The sequence below is a fragment of the Festucalex cinctus genome, chromosome 9 (genome assembly GCF_051991245.1).
Source record: "Festucalex cinctus isolate MCC-2025b chromosome 9, RoL_Fcin_1.0, whole genome shotgun sequence".
NCBI lineage: Eukaryota > Metazoa > Chordata > Actinopteri > Syngnathiformes > Syngnathidae > Festucalex > Festucalex cinctus.
The window spans coordinates 1132526-1156092 of NC_135419.1; the positions used below are offsets into that span (position 1 = coordinate 1132526).

Genomic DNA, 23567 nt, shown 5'->3' on the forward strand with positions numbered 1-23567 from the left:
TGCAGTGCACAGAAGACTGAGGGAGGGGGATTTGATTTTCCATGTTTCTCCACTTACTGTTCTTTTGCGTTGGACAATTGATGTCTCGTGTTTTATAGTTATGTTTAAAAAAAACCCGATTATATTATTATTATTATTATTATGTGTTTTAAGATACTTGATAGAAGCGTTGAAACTCAAGTTGGCACTGTGTGCAGAATTGGCCATTTTTGGAGTATTACCAAAGTCCCAGATAAGTTTATGTATTGCTTTTGCATCTTTATATTAGCACGGAGGAGGATTTTTTTGGAATGGAAGTCACACTTTGCCCCCAAAGCGTCCTGGTGTCTTAAGGATCTTGTGCTTTTATTATTATTTTTATTAATATATATTTTTTTTTTTTATCTGGAGAAAGTCAGGGCGGCACTATAACTATAACTATATATATATATATATATATATATATAACTATATATATATATATAACTATAACTATAGCTGCAAATGATCATCCATAGGTTCACCTTTCACATCCTGCAACAGAAAAGACATTCGTTAAAAAATGGATTTTTTATCCAAGAAAATATGGCTACGCATCTTTTTGGGTCACCCTGTATATCAAGCCTCCCCGGTATCATCTTCATCATTCACCTCCTCGGCCATCACAGCAGCCGGAGATGACACACAACATGACATATTCTGTGATTATTGAAAATACAAATATAGCCTACAACATATTGTATATGAACTTCAAGAGGAAAAAAAGAACTTCAAGAGAACCAGTTGTCCAATAGAAAGACTAGAAAAGAGTTATGAGAAGATCAATTTGTGTTTATTGAAACTGCTTGCATACAAAATATATTGCACTATAACCAGACATGTAAACCCAGACACTTTAAATGCTAGTAAGTAGTTATTTACAAAGGGGAATGGAAAAAAAATGCCCAAAAGTGCTCACAAGATTTACATTTTTTTTGTTTTTTGTTTTTAGACTACCCTGGTTTTAGTATATACAAATTCTTTTGTTGTTGCATCTTGACTTCCTGCTTCTCTGTTAAACAGCCAGCAATGTGTCAACTTAGCATTTGTTAGATTATACATTCTGGAGTAAGAGAAGACATTTGTTGCAGGAGCAAGCAAGAAAAAGTCGAGGTTGGTCATTTTCAGTTGAAAACGTGTCTTGATACAGCATTAGCCATCTCTTCCAAAATTTTGTCGTCTTAATTAAATGGTCAAAAATGAAGTGTCACACAAGACGAATCAGAGAGTTTTAAATTTAGTCTCTCACTACGTTTTAATTCCAGTTGGTCTTGCAACCGTGGCATGGGTAAAATTACATTCCTCAGATTAGGAGCGACTTGACCATCTACATTCAAATGAAATTTCAAAGTTAAAAAAAAAAAAAAAAAAAAAAAAACAACATCCAACCCTAATTACTCCATCAACTTCATTGAAATATTTATGCAAAAATGCCCAAACTCAAACTAACACAATCCCCCATATAATAAGTCACGTCAAGTTTACAATAGTCCAGTTAAAATATTCAGTTTGACATTTTATTAGAAGGGGACAGCCATAATACCTGTGACCAAGATTGTCACTAAAGTTGCTATCAGTCATAAAGGAGGAATTTACATACAACATCCAATCTGCAAAGAACATATACATCAATAGAAAAAGTCTTCAAAGGGTTGAATCTCAACAGTTATGCTGCTTTGGATGCATTGAACTGACATGTTTTAGTACAGCGAGGCTGATTTCACAGGGTCTACCAAAACGACACACAAACCCAAAGACAATGGCGGTGCCTTCCCAAAATTCAACATTATTTGTCAAATCTTGATGACATTGTTAGTATCCCTTTTCAGGATTACCCACACGAGTTCCTTCATGTACATGTCTCAAGTTTTGTTTCTATTTTGTTTTGTTTTCCAGCATTGAACGGATACAGTAGTACAAATCTTGTCAGAACGAGTGGAAGAATGACGACGCTTTCATCGCAGCAGCAGTTCCTTCCCGACTAAACATGGGCAGCATGCAAGTTTCCCACCCTCCTCAATGTACATCTTCTATTATAGTACAGACTTTGATTTTTGCAACACTGTTAGTATTAACCCCCTAGAAAAAAAAAATGCACACAAGTTAATATCTTGCTGTCGAAAAGTTGATTTCAACTTAAAAAAAAAAAAAAAAAGTGTGTCCTTTTTATAGACTAGAAGTGGAAACCAACCTGGCATACAATCTCAGTCTAATCCTTTTACTTTTTCTGGGTTTGTTAGATTTAGTAAATGGGATTTTTATTTTTGGATGGAGTGTCAAAGTAATTTCTCCACTATTCATCTCAAATGGTCAAAACTGCGTGCGTCCGACATTTATAGAATGAAATGATTTGAGGATAGATTGCCACTATGTGGAGAAGAAGGTTAAAAAAAAAATTGAGCTTGTCAAACATGTATATGTAACAATGAAAATCCCCAAGCTAACTAAAACAGTTCCAATTGTAAGTCCATTTAATTGGAGGTCATCGTATCATTGAAAATGGCCTGCAGCAAGTTGAGACACTTTACAGTATAGAGCGTGAGGAAATTGTTCGTCTGTGTTGTAATACTAGTTTTGGACATCTGCAGCAGTGCTATGGTCATTCACTATCCATGTGACTATGGAGCATACTTTCTTTTTTGTTTTTGTTTTGTTTTTTCTTAACAACAAGTTTATTATCAAGAGACCTAGCATTTAACTGATATCAAACAGCAACAAAAGAAAGAAAATAAGGTTAAGTGCACATTTGAAACAATAGTACAATTGTTTTCAGACAAATTATGACATCATTATATACAGTATGCCACCCTATCTCCTTTTCAACAACACCAAACAACTGCGTTCTGTTTGCTTTATGGAAAGTTAAAAGATTATTTGTACTCAAACCACCTTTTTTCTTGATGCAATGCAGAAAAAGCTAACTAAAAAAACAGCCTGGCTGCAGTGTGAAAGCTAAAGATTAGTGAAAAAGAATCACAATAAATTCATACTTCCGTAAAAGCAAGCACAATGGAAAAAGGAATACTGGCCTCAGAAAGCAAGTTGTGAGCACGAGACTTGTATATATCCAGAGTGTGGCACAAAAAAAAGTGATGTTCGGGCCTAAAACGTTGGAACAAAATTACAACTCAGTCAGTGGCTTATAAAGAGGGCAGACAGAAGGAAACAACCTTAAAAAAAAAAAGACGAGATCCAATTGAGTTTACGCTCTGGCTTAATAAAATTAGGTTCATTTTTATGTGACGGATACATAAGAAATAACTCCATTTATGCAGGAAATGGATCTCAAGTCGGCTGATGATGCCAGAACAGGATGCGATAGAAAAATGACAGTCAGCAAGCCAGAGATGACAGAAACCAGATTATCCCGTAAGAACTTGCTGAGAGAGAACACGGCGCTTCAAAAGCTCGAAGCGTTTTTGTTGAATTGCCTACATAATAAATTGTAAAGAACAACTTGTTGTGTGACTCAATGCTTTCATCTACCCTGATATTAGGAAAGTCAAAACTGATTTGCCTCGTCGTCGTGAGCGGTGGACACCACTGGTGAGAGTTCGCGCTTACCTGCTTAAAGAAGCAGCTCGATGGGATGTTGACGTGTATCCACCGAGATTTTTTCCCAAACGAGTCGTCAACGAGCAGCTTGGGGACGTGCGTGTTCGCTGTCCAAGGTCAGTTGCTAAACTCACCTCACTAACTTGTCTACAAAGCACTTGACGACAGCCGTCACGGGTCGCCCTCATTGTGCCCTAACAATCTGGTCAAAAGAGCAGTTTCAAAGGAACGCATGTGCCGCAGCCATGTTGCTTAATGAGCTCATGGAGAAAAGTGATGCGTATAATTGAACATTAGATGCGTTTTGACATTGAAGTATGACTTTTGCTGCTTTTACCTCAATAAACTTCATTGCGTTCTCACTGTAGAAGGAATACATCCATTCGGTCCAAGACCGGCGTAGCACGCAGGTAGTGGTCTTCACTAAAATTGCTCACTACAACCTTCCATGCTGACGGAAGCTCCTGTCTAACGTTGCAATTGACAAATAGGGGAAAAAAAGAAAAGGAAAGTGTGGATGGTTAATTAACGAGCGGTTGTTTGCGTATGTGTGTGAAGAGTGCGGGTTCATTTCCGAATGCGAGAAAGTCCTCCAGTGATGCGTCTACGACACTCCGTTCACCAGAGGGGGAGCGTCCTGCTTCTCCTTCTTCATTCCTCGGTCCCTGACGGGCCGCTGCTGATGGCGTAGCGGGCCGTCGCCAGCGGCACTGTGCCCGCCCTGCGATGAAGGCCCTCCTCCTCTCCCTCCTGAGGAATGCTGCACACTACGTTCGTTGTTCCCGTCCACGCGAATCTGTGGGGTGACGCAAGCGAGTGTCGGACAGCAAATAATGACAGTGGAAGAGAAGACATTTTGCTTCACATTTGTTTGGAAAAAAAAAAAAAAAAAGTTTCCAACTTGGTAGACCTACAGTGGAACCTCGAAGTCCGAACATTTTGGAACTCGTACAATTTGAAGACCAAACTGCCTGCGAATCAATTAAAAAAAAACACACAAAAAACTGCTCCTCAAGATAATATACAGTTGAGTTGAGTGATGGAAGTCATGCCCTAACTGCATGATTTGCAACGCCATTCCTTTATCTGCATGGAGATGGGAAATACAAGAACATGCTTTTTCATCCAATGTGAAGAGAGCCCAAGTTTCAGTTCTCTCCATATTTGGGTATTTCTTGCTGACTAATGTAATTATTCAGCGTTGCTCACAAAAACAAATAACTCTGCTCCTCCAGTTTACCAGCCCAATGTACCTAAAAGTGAACTAATTCCAAATGATGTGTAATAACTTTGTGAAATTGTGCACAAGTGCCACTCAGCGCCGCTGTGAGTCACGCACGCTTCAAGAGGAAGCAGTTCACACACTGGCCAGAGCGGCGGATTATTGTTGCATGAGCTCATGATAGTTCGGTTTGAACAAAATGTGCAATGATGCTGACTGTGTACCCGACTTTCTTGTCAAGAGGCAAAAAATGTATCTGGCACCTGATCTGGAGCATCCAACCTCAATTTTTGCCATCACGGGCAAGATCACATATCTCCTAAAATGCATACTTGAACCATGTGGTGGTGGGACGTCAAAGAAATTCAAGTGACCAGTTAAGGCCATATCCTGTCAAAATAAATTACCTGGAAGATTCTATCACATCCTTCAATTTACCTTTGTTGGAAGGTAATTTTCGTAGTTACAAACATTGAATTTGAAACAAAAACAACCTTTTTTCATACATAAACTATTCTGATTTGCTGTCTAGTTCCATAGTTAAGGGTCATTCATTTCAACACATTTAGAGGGAGCACTAAACTTGTATTTGACAAATAACCAATACATGGTAAGAAGTCAATTAATATATTTGCTAAATACTAACAGAACTAATGCATATTTCATTATTTTCAAGCAACTAAGTTAATCACAGGGCTGACACAAAGGCAGCTAACCATTCACATTCACACCTTCGGGCAATTTGGAGTCTTCAAGCAAACCACCAACCACTTTGCTACCCAATGTATCATCAAGTCTCCAAAAAAAAAAAAAAAAAGCATTGCCTGATTAAATTACGGTGCAGTCAGCAGACACTATATGTGCAAAGGACAGTACCTGTAAGGTGTCTTCCTGTGCTCTCGTCTTGGGCTCTCTAATATGACGAGGCCTTGGGTCGCTCCACTGCACATCGTCCCCTAAATTGGACAGTCCAAGACAATGTGTCAACTTAATAATAAAATCATGGCACTGAACAAATGTGCTCTTCCATTTGGCAAGCTCTTTGAACCCCAAGAAACTTTCCAATGAGTTGCAAATGAAAAGATCTTCTCCGATTTCCAATTATGTGAACGTAATCCAGGCAACTACATGAGCCGCCGTCGGCCAATAGTATAAATGACATTCAAAGATAATAACTTACCTTTATAAGCTCCTCTTCCTCTTCCGCCTCGTCCTCGAAGTCCTGCCCCACCCGGTCTCCTCCTCCCATCTGTCCGTCTTGGCAATGTCCCACCTCCTGTCATGAGCTCCTCTGTGGGAGCCAGGGACCAATCGCTGAGCTCATCTCGGTGGTCTGACTCAGTCTCTGAAGCGTTGGATGCTTCCGAGTTGGTGCCTAGTGGGCAATGCGAAAGTCAATTTAAACTGACACGAAATTACCGTACTTTACGGATTATGTAAGAGTTTTTTTTTTTTTTGCCATGCTTTGAACCTTGCGGCTTTAATGTGACACAGCTTATTTATGAATTTTCATGGGCGCAGTCCAACAATTGTCAGTCCATCAATTTTAACCACGCTTCCGTCACTACTATTTTCCACTTAACATCGTTTGTTATTATTCTTTTCCTCACTAACTCATTTGCTCCAAAAAATGTATAAATGCATTCTATTTTAAATATTACCAGTGTCCCAAAGACGTATTTATGTTTTTGTGTTTGTTTTTTTAATGCTAGTGCATACGGAAGGGCTTTGATGCAGCCTCTGAATGGAAGAGAACGGTTGAAGCAATGGTAGTTATTACAAAAACGGCCAGCAGGTGGCAACAGAGTATAAGATATCAACCAGGGCCCTGTTGCAACAAGCCATTTTCCCCACAGTTTGAAACAGATTTGTGAATAATGATGAAACTTAGCGACATTCTAATGCTAATTGCTGCAAAACAGAAACAGATAGAAATAGACTTTTTTCCTGATTAAAGAAGTACTGACGGAATGCCAACCTCTGAAAATTAGTCATTTGCTGTGACCGTTCAAAGTTTCAACTCAAGCTCAATATCAGTGCGCCATATACCGTAATTTCCAGACTATAAGCCGCACCTAGTACATTTCTAAAGGAAAAAGCATCAGGACTGAAGTAGTAATGGAACAGCACCTGAGGCAAAAGCAGCACCGCCTCCTCTTCGCCCCCGACCGCCTCGTCCTCCTCCTCCGTAGGGTTTCCCTCCTCCTGCACCTCTGCCAAGGCCCGTGCCATTATCAAACACGTAGCTTCTGTCTTTAAGATTTCGTGGGCCCGTTCCTCCGACGCCGCCCCCGCCTCCTATCTGTCTCAGCTGCTCGTCAATCTGAAGACGCTCCAGACGAAGTTGGTCCACCTCCTGTCATCATTGGGAGGAATGTTATTAGGATGCAACATTGAATACCCATGCCACTATATTTCCAGAAAAACGTGATTGTTGCCAGGGTGTCATTTCATGTGAGACTGGTGCACGGTTTTACAGTTTTTATATGCCATTTCTCGTGTACCTTCAGGTAGTTGAGGTGATAGTCCAGCAGTACCGTTGCATTTGAGATGCTTTCCTTGGTCCCCACAAATACAAAGGGCACCATTCCCTATGGCAAAGATGGTCAAAATAGAAATATTAAAGCATTTTTTCTGAATTTGTCACGCCCTTACGACTCACTTAACATTGATGGAGACTACACTGATTAAAAGGTCCTCTCTAATGGTCTGAACATTGTTACTTATTATTTAGTTCTGGACTTAAAAACTATGTATGCAGAAAAAAAAATCCCCCCCCAAAGGGAATTCAGTAATAACTTTAGGCATGTGTTCATGTGTTCTGATGGTTTCTGTCAGATTTTGAAACACCCACATTTAGCTGACAAGACAATTGCTCTTCCATTTGGCAAGATCTTTGAACCCCAGGATTACTTTGCTGCTCTGAGTCATTTTAAAATGAAGAAAATACAAATTTCTGTTTCGTTTTTAGTTTTTCCTGTCCAATTAGCTGCGTATTACCAGATCGGCTCCAATTATTCAACTCAACTTTATTTATAAAGCACTTTAAAACAGCCATCATTGTATTCAAAGTGCTGCACATGAAAATACACATCAGAAGTAGGTAAGTAAGTAAATAAAAGTAATAATACATTAATAACACAAGTGTGGTAAATGAAATCAAGTATCCCAGGATTTTTCTAAATAAACGTCTATAACTTGCATTACTTGTCTGAAAGGTACATTATGGAGTTTGTCACTTTTTTGCTCGTGACTGCCATCTCTGGCCTAAGGCATAACTGCAGCCTCTATGTCAAGTTTTCTTTTTTAGTTTCCATTCCAATTGCGTCGTACGCTAAGACTACATGTCAACGGGGACAAGCATGACGTCACCCTGCATCACACTACCCCTACCCGACCAAGAAACTCTGGAGTGTTCACCGGCTACTCCATGCTGAAGGGATGTTACAAGCTGATAGGCGCAGTCACAGTTAAAAAGTCAGGGCTCTTTTTATACTTATCTGGACATTACATGATGTAGAAAATCTTTAACATTAACATTTCACATTGTACTAAGAATCAAGTTTATTTCTGACTCACATCGTCCATTGCTGATGCTGTTGCCGCCGCCGCCGCCGTTGATGACGATGCCGCTGAAGGCTTTTTGTCATTTTCTGGTTCAATGCGAACCCGCACCACACCAGACTTATCAACCACTTCTTGGATCAGTTTACCACTCTTCCCAATCACTTTGCCTAAAGTGTAAAAAAATAAATAAATAGAATCATAATCACAATAGACACACTGTATACAGGTGCATCTCTCACTGTGAATTAGAAGATCATTGAAAACGTAATTTCAATAGCTCAGGGAATGAACATAGCATTCAGCAGTGCTTTACAGCCATCTTGTGGCATTTACAGGCATTTATAAACATTTTCAGTGGACTTTCACCATTTGTGCCAGGGCTTGGCCCCCAACTTACATGAAGAGCGGAGGTTCGTAATAAGAAAAAAAAATAAAATAAATAAATAAATAAAAAAATAAAAAAAATGGTACGCCACCTACTACAGTTATGTAAAGTAGACTAAAGAAACTTCTTGATCAAGTCACACTATTTGATAGGCAGCATAGTTCAGAGTTCTGCAGTTTGTCCTGGCACTTAGGTAATTGTGAGTCATATTTATGCTCAATCACTGCCGTGTAAAAAGAAATAGGTAGCAACAACAATAAAATAATAACAATAAAAAAATAATAATACTACTAACAATAACAACAATAATAATAATAATAATAAAAGCCATCTAGTAAGACACCGCCCACGGCCACAGTCACCAACAGAGGTCAACCTATTTGTGGAGTGAATTTCTCACCTACTAAGTTGCGGGGAACTTTGATGACATCTTCGGAGAATTCCAGGAAACCTCGTGCAATACGAACAGCTTCCTGGTCCTGAGAGAAAAAAACAAAACAAACAAAATCTTCTTTTTTTTTTTTTTACAACATTGTCTATAAAAAAAAAAAATAAAAGTTTCTGTATGACTACCAGTATTAAGGTATGTAAAAACAAAAAAACATTTTATCCTGTTCATTCACTGCAGATTGAGAGTAACAATTTGTATGTATGCAGACTTTATGAGGTAACTTGTAATGCAGAATATACTGGCTAAACCCCAAGGGATATCATGGGTAGAAAACAATATCACAGTAATTTGATATGCTTTAGCCTGGCTCAAGTTAGAACAGTTTACTATTCCAACTTGATCCAGGCTAAAGCATAGCTTTAGTTAAGTGTGAGGGTGAAAGCCTGGAAAGACCATTCTAAAGCATATCTGTGATTTTTCGGTTACGTTGAAGGGTAGATGCACCCATCAACAACAGTTGGGCTATCATACCTCTCCATAAATATGGAAGGTGCAGGTCTCTTCATCCAGGTCTATATTAGTGACTCCAGGGACCTTTCGGGCTTGTTGAATATTGGCCCCATGAGTCCCGATGGCGAGCCCCATTAAATCATCACGCACTGCAAATTGTTCATGGAACCGTGACGCCAGCTGTCGGGAACTCTGCAAGCAACACAATCAGAGTAAATGGGTCGGACTTCTACTTTTGATAGACAGGACGGATGCAATTCATGTTCGACATTTAAAGATTTGGACTCTGTTTTAATGTGTGTGCGTGTACCTCCAGTTGTCTGCTGGCCTCTTCATTCCTCAGCATGAGTGACAGTTTGGTGCGGAGGCTCCTGAAGTGCATGTCGCTCATCATGTTGGCCCGCTTCGCTGTGACCTCATTCACTGACTGTTCGAACAAATCAAAACTCATCTCACATCATGGTCTACCTTTGAATAGCAGTGGATGCAAACACGTTGAACGTTTTTTTCTGAAGTCAAGTACAAAGCTTCCACCGTTGCAGTGTAGCCACACAAATATTAAAAAATTATATTTTACATACAATATTAAAAAAAAGCTACACAAACCAAGATGATTAGCTGCTTCTTCTCAGAGTCGTAGGTGACACTGAACGCTCCCACAGCCTTTTTGAAGTCTTTGTGTGCCGATTCCTTCGAGCACCTGATACCAAGAAGTCAATGTTCACGTTATTGTTAAACTGTCATTCTTGTTTCTTTCAAAATGCAAGGAAAATGTGTATCAAAATGTGTATCTATCCTGAACAAATAGTTTTGGGCACAATCATTGAGCAAGCCTCTACAATGATAAATATTTAGGTATCAAAGACAATCAACAAAATTATTATTCATTTTATTTTCTGTAGGTTAAACGTCGTATTGATTGACGGAAGTGTCCTACATATATAAGCACACACTCGTTCTCAGAAAGAAAAAAAAAAAAAAAAAACTAGAATAAAATGTATACACAATCCCTAATTCCAATGCGGGTAGGATATATAAAACGTAAATGAAAACAGAACAATGATTTGAAAACTTCCTCCAAAAATTTTTGTCAATAATATATTTAGAAGATTTACAAACTAGATTTTGTATTTGTTTTTGTTTTTTTGTACGAGATTAAAATTGGATGTATGATCCAAATGTAAGTGTGGAAAATGTGCAAAATACCGTATATAAACTCATTTTAAAAACAAAGTAATCAGTAAGGGTGCAAATACTTTTCCAAGGCAATGTAGTATACAGCAATCTTACATTTGCCGTAGATCATCAGGGACGTCCAGTCTGATCTTGAGGAAGGTAGTTTTGGTGGCTGGTTTGTTGGGATTGATCGGCCGTAACCGCTCCAGCGTCACAATCTCGTTTAATGTTGCGTCACATGCAGCATACTCTATAACGTAAAACTATGGATACACAAAAAATATATACATTTATCAGCAGACTCATAAAGAGAAGGTATTAAAAAGCACCCCTAAAAAGGACATTTAAGGACACGTACGTATGAACGTTATAGATCCAAAATGCTTACAAAAATGAACCAACGTAAATAATCAGATCATAAGGACGTGGTATTATAAAATGGTTTCAGACTGTTATTGAAGTTTTAAAATGAGTAGCTAACAGATCTTTTTTTTTTTTTTTTTTTTTTTTTAGCCCCAGGTGGCTCCAGGTTTTACAGTTCATAAATCCTTCATCAGCAAATGGGAATTAATTAGTCTAATTTTGATAATTCCTAGGACATTAGGTGCTTTAATAGTAATTTTAAAGGTCTGATTTAAATCAAACTTCAGTTTCTGCATCTCTGAGTGCAGTAGACTACTCAGAGTGAGTGAATGATGACTGATCACTATTGCACAGTGACTAACAGGGAATTTATTAAATATGTATTGAATTTGAACGTACAATAGAACATTGATTTAACTGACTGGAACGAGCCAACTCCATATTTTACAAACAGAACATACATAGTGTCCAGTTCACTCAAAACACCTATTTGCACAGCATCTGCAAAAGTCTGTTACTTGTAGTCCCAAAATTGGCCGCAACTCCAGCTCAATCAACAGAAATAGAAACAAGACATATGCAAGTCTTGCCCACTACTAGACAGTTCCAATAGCATACTGTAAATGGAAAGCTAAGCAAAAATACAGAAATGAAAGTGAAACTATTTGACTGAGTCCTACCTCGCCTTTGACCATGCGAACTTTGGCCAGCCACCATCCACATGGCTCCTTGTCATTCGCCCTGGAATACACCTGCCCAAAACCACACAGTACGTATTACTCATCAAAAACCGGAACAAAAATGAATAAATAAAGCAGGTGCAACTGGCAAAATTAAAAAAAATGTAATCATTATTTCTTTTTTCCCCCATTAAGCTGTTTGGATGCAAACATGAAATCACCAAGATGCCCACCTCAACCTCATCACTCTCATTTATCTCTTTACAGAACCCCGTTGGAGGAGGAAATCGCACATCCTGGAATGGAATCTGCCGCTCCGGCTGCCAACTGGGATGGAAGCAGACATTTAGTTGATCAAACTACCATAAATTGTTGTATTTAGGATTTTACTGTCGCATTACTCACTTGTTTTCAAATGCAACTGTGATTGAGCCATCATGGACATCCTTCACAAATGCCTAAAAAAAATAAATACATTAAAAGATGTTACGGCAAAACATTCAGAAACACAACGACAACATTCTGGTGACAAAATTGAGTCTAAATATTTTGTGCGCTCCCAAACTGACTAAATTTGTTGGGGCAGTTTGGCTCACTCGCAAATTGTAAACACAATGGATTTGTACATATCAAATGTTCGAAGTAGGACAGAGCCTGTCCTGATGGACAGTAGACAAAGTGGCTGGCCTGTGGGTTGTACAAGGTTAACAACCTGTGAAGTAAATGATGCAAGGAAGCTCAACAGAAAGGAGAAGGGGCGCAAACAAATTCCCCAATGAGTAGAGTGGTAGGCCAAAATTATTATGTCCTTGACTTAGTCGGAGCCCATAAATTGACCAATGTCAAGTGCACACTTGTTCAAATTGTTGGTACCCCAATGAAAGAAGAACCCACAGTGGTCTCAGAATTTACTTGAATACTACTTAACTATAAATAGAAACACAATGAATGACACTGTTTTTTGCATTGTGTTTTAACAGAATTATTTAAAATAAAAAACGCATTAAAGTGGCCTGGACAAAAATGCACCCCTAGAAAAGATTGAAAACAAATTCACCACTTGAAAATGTTCAACCGTGATGTGTCTTGTAAACTGTCATTCATCCTATTTAAAGGGTGACAAGTAGGCACTGTGCAGGTTGGTGAGCACATAAAACATGGACCAGAGGGAGTGAATGAGAATTAATAAATCAGAAATATGTGAGACTATTTTGCCAAACTGCGTGGTGACAAGCCTCAAAGCTTCTTTGAGAATTCTTACAGACAGAAAACACACAATTGGAACTTTTGGGCAAAGCATGTCAGCTTTACGTTCAGACACACACAAAAAAAGAAGCAAAAAAGGTGACTGTCCCTACTGTGAAACAGGAAGGAGGCTTTTTCATGCTCTGCAGCTGCTTTGCTGCATTTAGTACAGGGTTACTTGAATCTGTGCAGGGGTGCAATTAAATCTCAAGAATATCTAGAGAGAAATGTGCTACCTGGCGTAAGGAGCAGGGGCGATAGGCCTATAAAACAAATACTGTAGCTTAAAAAACAAAACAAAACAAGAGTAACTGAGAGCAAAACACTGGACTGGCCTTCTTTGAGCTCTGGTCTAAAACCATCATTTTTCTCCAGGCCTTTCATAAGTGTTTAAAAATCTGTTGTACCACTATTCAAATGCAACGTCTGATTTATCATTGATTAATTTTCACATTTTATATTATTTTTAATAAATGGCCACTGAAAGGACAAGCGGCACCTTTCAAGAGACCACATTGCAACTTGGTATGCTTTTGGTATCAATGAATTCCAAACAGTCGCAGTATATTAGCAACCATCCTGGTCATATTACTGTCTGTCACCTTATTAACAGGTACCACTTTGAACCAAACACCCTAACAGTCTTATAAATCCCGATAAATGTCATCAAAAGTCGAATCCAAAACAACTTAGCGTGCAGAAAAACCCATCAGAATGTTAGCAATGAACGGCCGGTCGACGACTGATGTTAGATTCCATTCAGTTCGGCAACGCAACTATTTCAACTGGTCGTGCTTCAGTACTGCCCATGTTTGATCCATCATGGGAGTAAATTCGCTGTCAGCACAGATCCGTAACATCTTAGCTTTGTTTACAGTTTTTTTTTTCCCGTTTCTGCGACCCAGCCGGCGGAGGGTGGAGAGGAGCACGGAGGCCGGAGCAGGTACCTCAATCAATGCTAGTCCAACTGGGAATTTCGCTCCCTTAGCTAACGTGGCTTGTAGACTCGGTGTGTAGGCGTCTCGTGTTGATTTGCAAAGCGAGAGAGATAAACAACCTACCTTATAGAAGGCACCACTTGTTCCCCTCACTTCCACTAGTAGTTCATCCATGACGCAAGTTACCACAGCTCGCTAGCTAGCTAACCACCGTTAGCGTTACGAGTAGCTAGCTAGCTGGCTAGCCTGACGCTAGCCAAGGCAGGATCTTGCTAGCTTAGAATGAGCTGCCAGAAGGATGCAAGACGAGGGGTACAAAAAAATAAAATATTTGGAGCCGTAAAACGATCCCTTTCGCTGTAAGATCGTTAAATGTCTATTTGGTTGAATACTAGTATACAAATTTGGATTTACGATTAGTCAAAGTCGAAGCATGAAGACCGCGACAGGGTTAGCACGTAGTAGGTAGTTAATGTTGTGTGATTAGTGGTCAGGCAGCCACTGCTGCTTGCATCTCTCTGACGTCTCCCGTTTCTTCCTCTACAGAGCTCCGACGTTGTTCGCATTCAGGAAAGGCTGGTGCTGCTGTCCTTAGGTAACCCATAAGAATGCCCGATCTACCCACATTTATTTAAAGAAAAATCAATATTAACGTTATCAATTTTGCACAATTGTAACATAAAAAAAAGAGTAATAAGTACGTCTTGATTTGTTCTACCTCTTCTACATTTTTCACTTGTAGCGTCATTCATTTGTTTTATGTGACTTATGCACGGCATAGATTTATGTGGAACGAAACGTCCCACCATAGGAAACGACACCAAACTGGGGGCCAGTACCGAGGATAGCGACCCCTTTCTCCAAAACGTATTTATTATTTCTAGCAGGCAACTTTTGTTTGGTTAACTTATTTTTGTAATTTGGAGTAATGTTACTCTACATTGAGAATGACTCAGACCATACAATAATTGTTTTATGTTTTTATTTGATTCATGATTTTATTTGATTCATGATCCATTGATTCACTCTTGGAATGTTGGACACCCTGATCAGAAAAATCACCACACCATTTACAGGCAAATCCAATAATCTTTCCTGACAAAATTCCATAGCCTTCCATAGTCTTTTTATAAAAATAAATAAATAAATAATAATAATAATCCATAGCCTTTCCACACCATTTCCATGTTATTTAACATGTTTTCTACAAGTGATGTTTATGTCGATTATGAATTGTGACTAAATACTTACTGTAACTCCATAGATGGTGGTTAAATTCCTTAGTTGCATAATTAGAGCCTTAAAAAAAACACTTGGTTGAATGCTGACAATGATTTCCCTCAAATCTTGGATGCTCTCATACTCCCTGCATCTGCACAATCCATTAATGGGCACATCTGCCAGCTGCCACAAATCACGTTTGGAAAATGAAAGCGGAATGAGAAATGTAAGGCAAAAAGTATTAACACGGTGATAACTTGAGCATGAAATCTAAAAAGGAATAAGAGAACAAACAAAAATATACAGAAAGGAACTGTTGTAATGGAAACCAATACAAAATTAGACGATAAATATCATCCTTGAAAGGTGAAATGAAATATACAGGGAGAAAACAGTAAATAGAAAAAACAGACATCTAATCCCTGTGTGAAGGAGGTTCGTGCAGTAAATATATTGTGAGGGCCACATTTTGTAAATCGGCAAAACAGACATGTTAGTGAAACTCATTCATGGGAAATACTTGGAAAGGCTGTTTAACGACAAAATATTACTTATGTTTGAGCACATAAAGAAATATGTTTTGTTTTTGGTAGAATAGGATAGATTTTTCTCCATGCTGGGATTAACGCATGTTTAGTAGTTTTTATCATTTTCTTTGCGCTCTGACAATGTTACATTACAGAATGTACAGTATTTAAGATGACCATCTGCTAATGTTCCCAGCAACAATAAAAGCAAAAAAAAAAAAAAAAAAAATGTGTTTAAATAAAATCAGACGCAAAACACCTAAGGCTTTTGTTCGAGGTGTAACATTTAATCCAACCTGTGCAGCATGGTACCATGTCTCGTTCATGCTGTGCACCGTGCATTTGATCTTTGTTGAAATGAAGACCTATCAACCATAACAGAAAGCATTTGCAATGGCAGGATAGCAGATTAACGTCTTGGAATAATTTAATGTAATGGAAACCAGTGTGAATTAAGGCCACGTGGCACTAGTCATTCAGTAACCTTTGTGAATAATTTCTATACAGCTCATTATGCTCTGCATTTATTCGAGTTAACGCCTCAAGTCAGATCTTACAACGTGTAACTATTCATGTATGAGCGTATTAAAACTGAAGAACAACAAATATAAACATATGAAGACGATCCAGCCTTGGCAGAAGTCAGTGCCCTCCAAAAGCCCCTTTAGTTGACTCAGTTTATAATCAATCCTGCAGACGATCATCTTCTGAATTACCTCCATATGACCCACAGCACTGTGTCCCTTCACCCATAACTTACTGTGGCAGCTATCTCAATGTCAAGCATATTACATGTCTGTGGACTGTAAATATAGTGATCATCACTTCTGTAACCTTGCCTGTACACTTTTTCAAATGTCCTCTACTTAAATGGGACCAATGATACAAATGTAGAGTTACAGACACTGTAAGAGAGAAAGGGATGAAAATGTAGGAATTGTTGTGCCTGACTAAAAGTCACATTGCATTTGGGTGTTCTTGCATTTGAAGGCAAAAATGGGATAAGCCACTGTACCGGGGGAAAGAAGTAGAAGGATATACAGTACACAGTATATATACACCATGCCAAACAGGGGAATACATTTCCCCCGTGGTTACGAAGCAACAATTCTTTATTTTTTTTTATTTCTTCTTCTTCTGGTGTGTTACTCACATTTACTGTGTCTGAGATGTGTGGTGTTTCCCCTGTATTAATGACTTCACAGTGATTTTACACGTCATATTTTTGACAGATCAAAATGAGACAAACCCTGATGCTATCTGACGCTTGTGTACTACTGTCGGATGACTTGTTCATCAAACTCATAGATGCGTTATTAAGGCAAAGGTAGCATGAAGAACATGGGAAATTCTGTTTTTCAAGTCAAAGTAATATAGAAAACACTGACAGTGATCAAGGATAAGCCCGTGCTGGTTCTGTAAACAGCCTTTCATCAAGTCATTTTGACTAGTCTTGTATACGTACTATTTTTACTTATATAGTGGCCAGGGGTTTTAATTTTAAAATTTTATGATTTCACAAATAATGAACTTGATTAAAGGAATATGCATTACAATACTGAACAAATGTATTCTATATTATATTGTATTATTCTATATATTACATCCTTATATGGAATAAAACTGCTTTTCTGTCCAAGTCCTCGTTAACTTTTTAACTGTTTAGTCTCTCCATTGAAGTGTGTATCTTTCAATCACTAATTCTTTTCTCCGTCAAATACTTTTTCTTTAACTGTTAACCTCATGTCAAGGAGTTTGAGCGGAGGCCACTATAAAGAGGAAATATCGGTACCTCATATTTCACAACTCAAAAACTATGTAACCTTGATGTTGATCTTACTTTCGATCCATCATGAGCACATTTTTCATCTGTCCTTGTGCTAAAGTCCAGAGCAAAGTTTACCTCGCCTCCTCTTCTTTAAGACATGTTGCTTTCAAGTGTCAGTCATAAGCATCATCTTGCTCCTGAACCAGCACAAATACAGTAAGACTCTTGTTTTGTTTTGTTTTTTTTACACCATCATCACTCTCCTCTCCTTCCTTGACATGCACTGTTATTCAGTTGTACAATATTCCCTTGCATTAATTCTACCATTAGCATTTTTTCCTCAACAAAGACAATTACTCTTTGTCTCAGTCTCCTGCGTGAGTCGCACTCGCCCGTCCTCCCGTTCCACGTCTCTGTAGAGGAGAGATTTTTGGGCTTTCAGTCGACAGGCCAGTGACATGAAGATTGAGTCCACATTCTGACTCTCTTTTGGGTCCTTTGCAGACGTCTCGAACAGCAGCATGTTGTGGGAGTCTGCAAACTTCAACGCCATGTTGGAAGGCACCTATGGGAAGTGATAATTATGACAAATGATATCATTTTCCATATTACTTGGCCTCATTAGGATAAATAGGGGAGCTGTAGCCAATCCCTGTTAACGTTGGGTAAGAGGGGACACCCTGAACTGGTCGCCATGGAAATCATTGGGCACAGATGGATATAACTATTAACAACTCACATTTACACCTATGGACGATTTAGTATCTAGTACAGAACATGCAACTCAACACAACTTAGACAACCGTCTTATTGAACAGATGCTGCTTAGTGTTGCCATAATAAACAGTCAGTCGGAATTCACAACATTCATTGAATTGACAATTCAAATTGTTAATCTGCCCGTTTTCATCTTCTGTCCTACTGACCTGTACTTGGTCCACTAAGTCACACTTGTTCCCCACTAGGACTCGAGGTACGGATGCTGAAACCCGATGACCGTTACACTCCTGCAATAAAAGGAAATGCTTGATTCAGTGACTTTGAAATGACCAAGCAAATTATAGGATTTATCAATTACTCAACTTCTTTTTTTTTTTTTTTTTTTTTTTAACTAATGTCCAGTGCTCCGCAGAGTTAGGTCAACAAGTAAATGAGTTGTTGAGCACATTGGCTAAAATATATCAATGGTTCTACACAACAATATTGATGTGATCAGTGCAGCTGCTGTGACAACATGTAAATGAAAACGTGACACATATTTGGATTGTTGTTTTTTTGTTGGGAAAACTCAGATTCGTCGTTTGAATTATTGGCATGTCAGCAAGCTAACATCTAAACAACCGGAGATAACACAGGAAACTTGAAAACTTGAATAACCAGTTGTACCTCGATCCATGTTTGCAGATTACGGAAGGAAGCCATTTTGGTGACATCATAAACGAAGACTACTGCGTGGACATTCCGGTAGTAGTGTTCTACCATGGATTTACGAAATCGCTCCTGGCCAGCTGTGTCCCATACCTGCACCTGAACATGAGATAAGTCTTTTTTCAGATGAACATACGAAATGATAAAAGTGTGGTTCCCAGAATATCCTGTCTTACTATGTATTGTACAAAACTGACATGTATTAGAAATGTCAACTTTGGTTGCCATAGTGACAAACAATTCTGATCAGCAAAAACACATGGACACGATAGTAATTCAATAAACAACAACACAGCATATAGCTGACTGCACTAAACTTTGAATAAAATATTTTACACATCATGCTTGCATTGTTTACCATGAAACAATGTGCATATCTGATCATCCGTCCTTGGTGCATGTATCATGAGTATCCACCCACTTGCTTACAGTAATCTAGATCTAAAATACAAATCCTGTGAAGTCTTTCAACATAGTGCAAACCTTGGCAGTGCTCCATTTATGCCACAACCTTCAAAAATCAAAAGCATCAGCAGGACCGAAGGTACCAACTGTGTCTACATTGGCAAGGGTGTAATTGATTCCAGATCTTAGGTTTAATCGCTCAAGTGCTCTATATATAGAAAAAAGAATTGATGCCCTTGTCTGGTATTGCCAATGCCAAGATTAACATTTCATTTATCCATCCATTCCATTTACTGTAACACTTAGCCTGTTCAGGGTCATCATGGGGAGTTGAATTCTATCCAGCTGACTTCAGGCAAAAGGCAGACTTGACTTGACCTGACCTGAACTGACCTGAGCGGAAATTGGCGCCAATCAAAGGGCAAATATACAACCACAATAACTCTCTCGCAAAATGTGCATTGACCCAAAACTCCGTCAGTTACCTCATTGAAATTATACCTACAATTTGAAATGTAATTTCAACTCTTTTTAACCCTTTTGGGGAAAATTTAATTAAAAAGTCTCTGCTATTTTTACTGGAAGTGGCTCACAGCCAGCAGAGTGTACCCAACAATATTCTTATTCACATTCGCATCACCAGTCTTTTGACACTCTGTGCAGCGTTACGTCTATTTTTAATTGAGATATTTTTATATCCACTGCAGTTGATGAAATGTGCTGTTATCTGTTGTGCAACAATTCACAGCTAAATATCAGTAACTATAATTGAGGCAAAGCACAGATTTTTTTTACATTAGAAAAATCCCATGGCACAAAAATGTCACAAAAATATAAAAATACGGAAATAATGATGACTGTGTCCAAATGTATCCACCAATGTGCTTACTTAGCCATTGTGAAATTTTGGCCTGTTTAATTAAACACAACATTGGTATAGCCTACTTGAAAAAACACCATATTCCTATTGGTATGCTCTCTTTTTCTCTTTTTTTTTTCTAGTTTCAGTGATTAAGGCAAGATGACCTAATAGAATAGTGAGTGTGTTTTTGTGAGTCAGCAGCATCTGGAGGCTATTTGAGGGGTTACAGAGAGCAGAAGGTGGTCATCTGAGACCCAAATAAGGGGATGGGAGCACATTCTGCACGTGTGGCTTTTTTGAATCCACATTCAGCGGCCTGTTGCATATGGGAGATGTATGTTAGACCTTGTGCTTTATAACATAATAATCGAGAAGATTAAATATGTAACCAATAATTTTACCACAACATCTACACAAGCAGTCACATGTCATTCTCTTTCTGAACAATTTAATGTTTTACTCTTTGTTTTTGTTTTGTTTTGTTTTGTTTTTTTCCGGAGGGTGTGTATCCTTTTTTTTTTAATAATAAAAACAGTCTCATAACAGTCACAAAACTGCCACTTACCATTATAAATAAAAATAAATTACAGCTTAAAATATTTTACTTTTTCTAAAAACAGGTATCTCTACCAGTGGTTTAGATAACTCCGGCTTCCTGGGATGTAATTGGGAAAAAAAGTTTCTTCAAAGAAAGACAAGTTTAATGATATTAATTAAGAAAACATTACACTTAAAAACATTTACTAGTATTTTTGACATTTTTCAATTTATGTCATTATTTTTTTTTAGATAACTTCAATATAAATTGACATTGAGACTTCAAATTCTACTAATGAATGTTAACTATCAGCTATTCAAAAATAAATTAATAATAATAATAATAATAAGAAGAAGAAACCGGACACCTCTAATGCATGAATGATTGATCTTCAATTCGCTTGAACAAGAGTCAGATACATTTGTAAAACAAAGAGTATACGCTGTTTCTCAACATTACACTGTGCAAAAAAAAAAAATGTTTTCATGAGCAATATATGTAACTTTATGAAGGTCTCTCACTGATATTGCCTTTATTATTTTTACCACAGAGGCAGCTATAGAATAACACCAATGCCACAATGATTGATTGGTGTCGATTTACTATTTACTGTTTCCTCTCTGTCATTGTCACAACATAGAAGACATCTGGTAAAATTCGTCAATATGAAATCAGTGAATATGTTGTGTAGCTGTGGCATTACGTTGAATTAGGCCTGCATGGTCCCCTTGGAAGCGGAGGATGAGGATGAGGGGGAGGGAACAAGGAAACACCTCCGATTCGCATCCAGACAAGTAACAAGACAAGCTGCAACGTTACCTTGATCGTCTCCCCTTCAATTTCCACCGCCTTCTCCCTAAAGTCCACGCCGATGGTGGCCTCGGTCTGGTCCGGAAAGCTCCCGCCAGTGAAGCGGAAGGTGAGACACGTCTTCCCCACGTTGGAGTCCCCGATAACGATTATCTTAAAGATCCGCGTCTGGATGCTCAGCTCCAGGGAGGAGGTGCTCATGTCCGCGGAGGATGTGAAGCTGGCGCCAGCGTCGTTGCTGCTGCTGGCTCGGCTCCGGCTTCTGTAAACATCCGTGGATGATGTCAGGATGGTGACATTGTCGTCCGCTCGCATCGGCCGGGTCGCCCTCCTTCCTCGGCTCTCCTCCTCCGGGGAATCGTTGGTCATTATGCCGGAGGAGGCGATGCGAAAATCGGGATGCGTGAGCAGAGATGGACGAATGGACGAATGGATGGACGGATGGATGGATGGAGTGAAGGGTGGGGAAACAAACGGAAGAGAACGGAGGAAAGAAGGAGGAGACTTGATGTGCCGTACCAGCGAGATTCTCGATCAGCAAAACACGAGCGCACGTAGGACTTTATGGATCATAAAACCAATGGAATACAGTATTTTATAATACCGTCATCATTATTGCCTATTTTACATTGTACTCTCTCGTGTTCATTGGTCACTTCATTAGGAACACCTGCACTATATCAAACGATATCATTCAGTTCTAGGAGCTGCAGCATATACCGAATTGTGCTTTTACACATTTAAAATAAACATGTGATGTAATATGCAAATTAATTATTGATGTTTTTTTAAGCCAATTGAAAAAAAAAAAAAGTGTGTGAATGTGGGGGAAAAAAAAAAAAAAAAAAAAGTTCTCGCGCGAGTCATGTGATCTGATTAGCTGCGTATCATCACATTCCATGAAGCAACATGGCCTTAATGCACAGGATTGCTGTGTTGTCAGATTCCAGACCTGATTAAGACAAAGTGGTTTCTAATTCAGTACACTCCCCTATGAGAAAATACAGTTTATTAAAACTTCACTGTACACGGTCAAAGGTGGTATTACAAACCATTTGCTTCTCTTTCAGATATGCTGAATATGGTGACAGAAAAATTAACCAGTTTGTACCCCAAAAAGCCAACAAGAAGCGGAGAACGTGCAAGTACATTCAACATTAATTTTGTTCTAAATTTCAGTCAGGTATCAAATCTTAAAGATATTGTTTATATCTGAGTTTTGAGTACTGATTTAATGATGGCCTCCATCCATGTTATGCATACCTTACATAGTCTAAAAAAAGTAAGAATGTAGAATAAGATTTGAAAGCAAATGCCGTATCAATAAGAAAGAAAATCTGTGTCACTCAGCATTTAGAAAATGTAGACCTTAAAAAAAAATGCTGTCAGACATTTAAGCCGCTTTGCCTCAATTCTGATACAGTTGGATTTAATAACAAACACACACTGCCAAATTGTCCTTTTTTTTTTGGTTGAGATGGCACTGTCTTTGTTATACATACACACCCAAACACACGCACACACAATTTGTGAACAATCCCTCAGACAGACACAATCTCTTTTGCACAGACTCTTTCTTTCTCAAAGCGACGGACATAATCTCCCTGTAACACACACGCACAGCAAACACTCACACAAGCTGTGAAGAACAGTCCTAACATTTTTGTGTGACAAAAGCTCCCTTCTTCCTTGGTCAAAGGCTTATTTGTCAGGAAGTGAAACAGAGGGAGACATTCACATTCTGGTGAAAATGAATACACATCTGGGTACAACAAATCACTTTGATTTATTCAGCTCTTGTATTTAAAACACTCATTGGACAAAAAGTGGTAAATGGCTAATAATCCTAATGTATCTTTTTACTGATTTACTGTGATATCAGCAGAACTCAAATAGTTAAAAAGAAAAAAAAAGTAATATTATAAGGTTGAAAATGGGTTTGTCTGTCAACCATCAAC

At 38.5% G+C, this 23567-nt stretch overlaps 2 protein-coding genes and 2 long non-coding RNA genes across 4 annotated transcripts; 2 read left to right on the forward strand and 2 right to left on the reverse strand.

Annotated features, from left to right (window-relative positions):
- Positions 1–1521: 1521 nt before the first annotated feature.
- On the reverse strand, positions 1522–14627 carry fmr1 (fragile X messenger ribonucleoprotein 1). The gene is made up of 15 exons (XM_077531603.1): positions 14174–14627; positions 12273–12325; positions 12101–12194; positions 11868–11939; positions 10939–11087; positions 10255–10348; positions 9959–10075; positions 9670–9840; positions 9148–9226; positions 8375–8529; positions 7300–7386; positions 6926–7151; positions 5976–6170; positions 5672–5751; positions 1522–4369 (listed from the first exon to the last, which is right to left on the reverse strand). The coding sequence occupies exons 1-15, from the start codon at positions 14222–14224 to the stop codon at positions 4178–4180; spliced, it is 1815 nt and encodes a 604-aa protein (XP_077387729.1). The 5' UTR covers positions 14225–14627; the 3' UTR covers positions 1522–4177.
- On the forward strand, positions 13747–20210 carry LOC144025498 (uncharacterized). Its single transcript, XR_013284896.1, has 3 exons — positions 13747–14055; positions 14597–14645; positions 18971–20210. It is a non-coding gene; the product is annotated as an uncharacterized LOC144025498 (long non-coding RNA).
- Positions 16858–22186, reverse strand: rab33a (RAB33A, member RAS oncogene family). Its single transcript, XM_077531604.1, has 4 exons — positions 21619–22186; positions 18953–19093; positions 18493–18573; positions 16858–18131 (listed from the first exon to the last, which is right to left on the reverse strand). The coding sequence occupies exons 1-4, from the start codon at positions 21976–21978 to the stop codon at positions 17907–17909; spliced, it is 807 nt and encodes a 268-aa protein (XP_077387730.1). The 5' UTR covers positions 21979–22186; the 3' UTR covers positions 16858–17906.
- Positions 20213–22383, forward strand: LOC144025499 (uncharacterized). Its single transcript, XR_013284897.1, has 2 exons — positions 20213–21718; positions 21790–22383. It is a non-coding gene; the product is annotated as an uncharacterized LOC144025499 (long non-coding RNA).
- The last annotated feature ends 1184 nt before the right edge of the window (positions 22384–23567 follow it).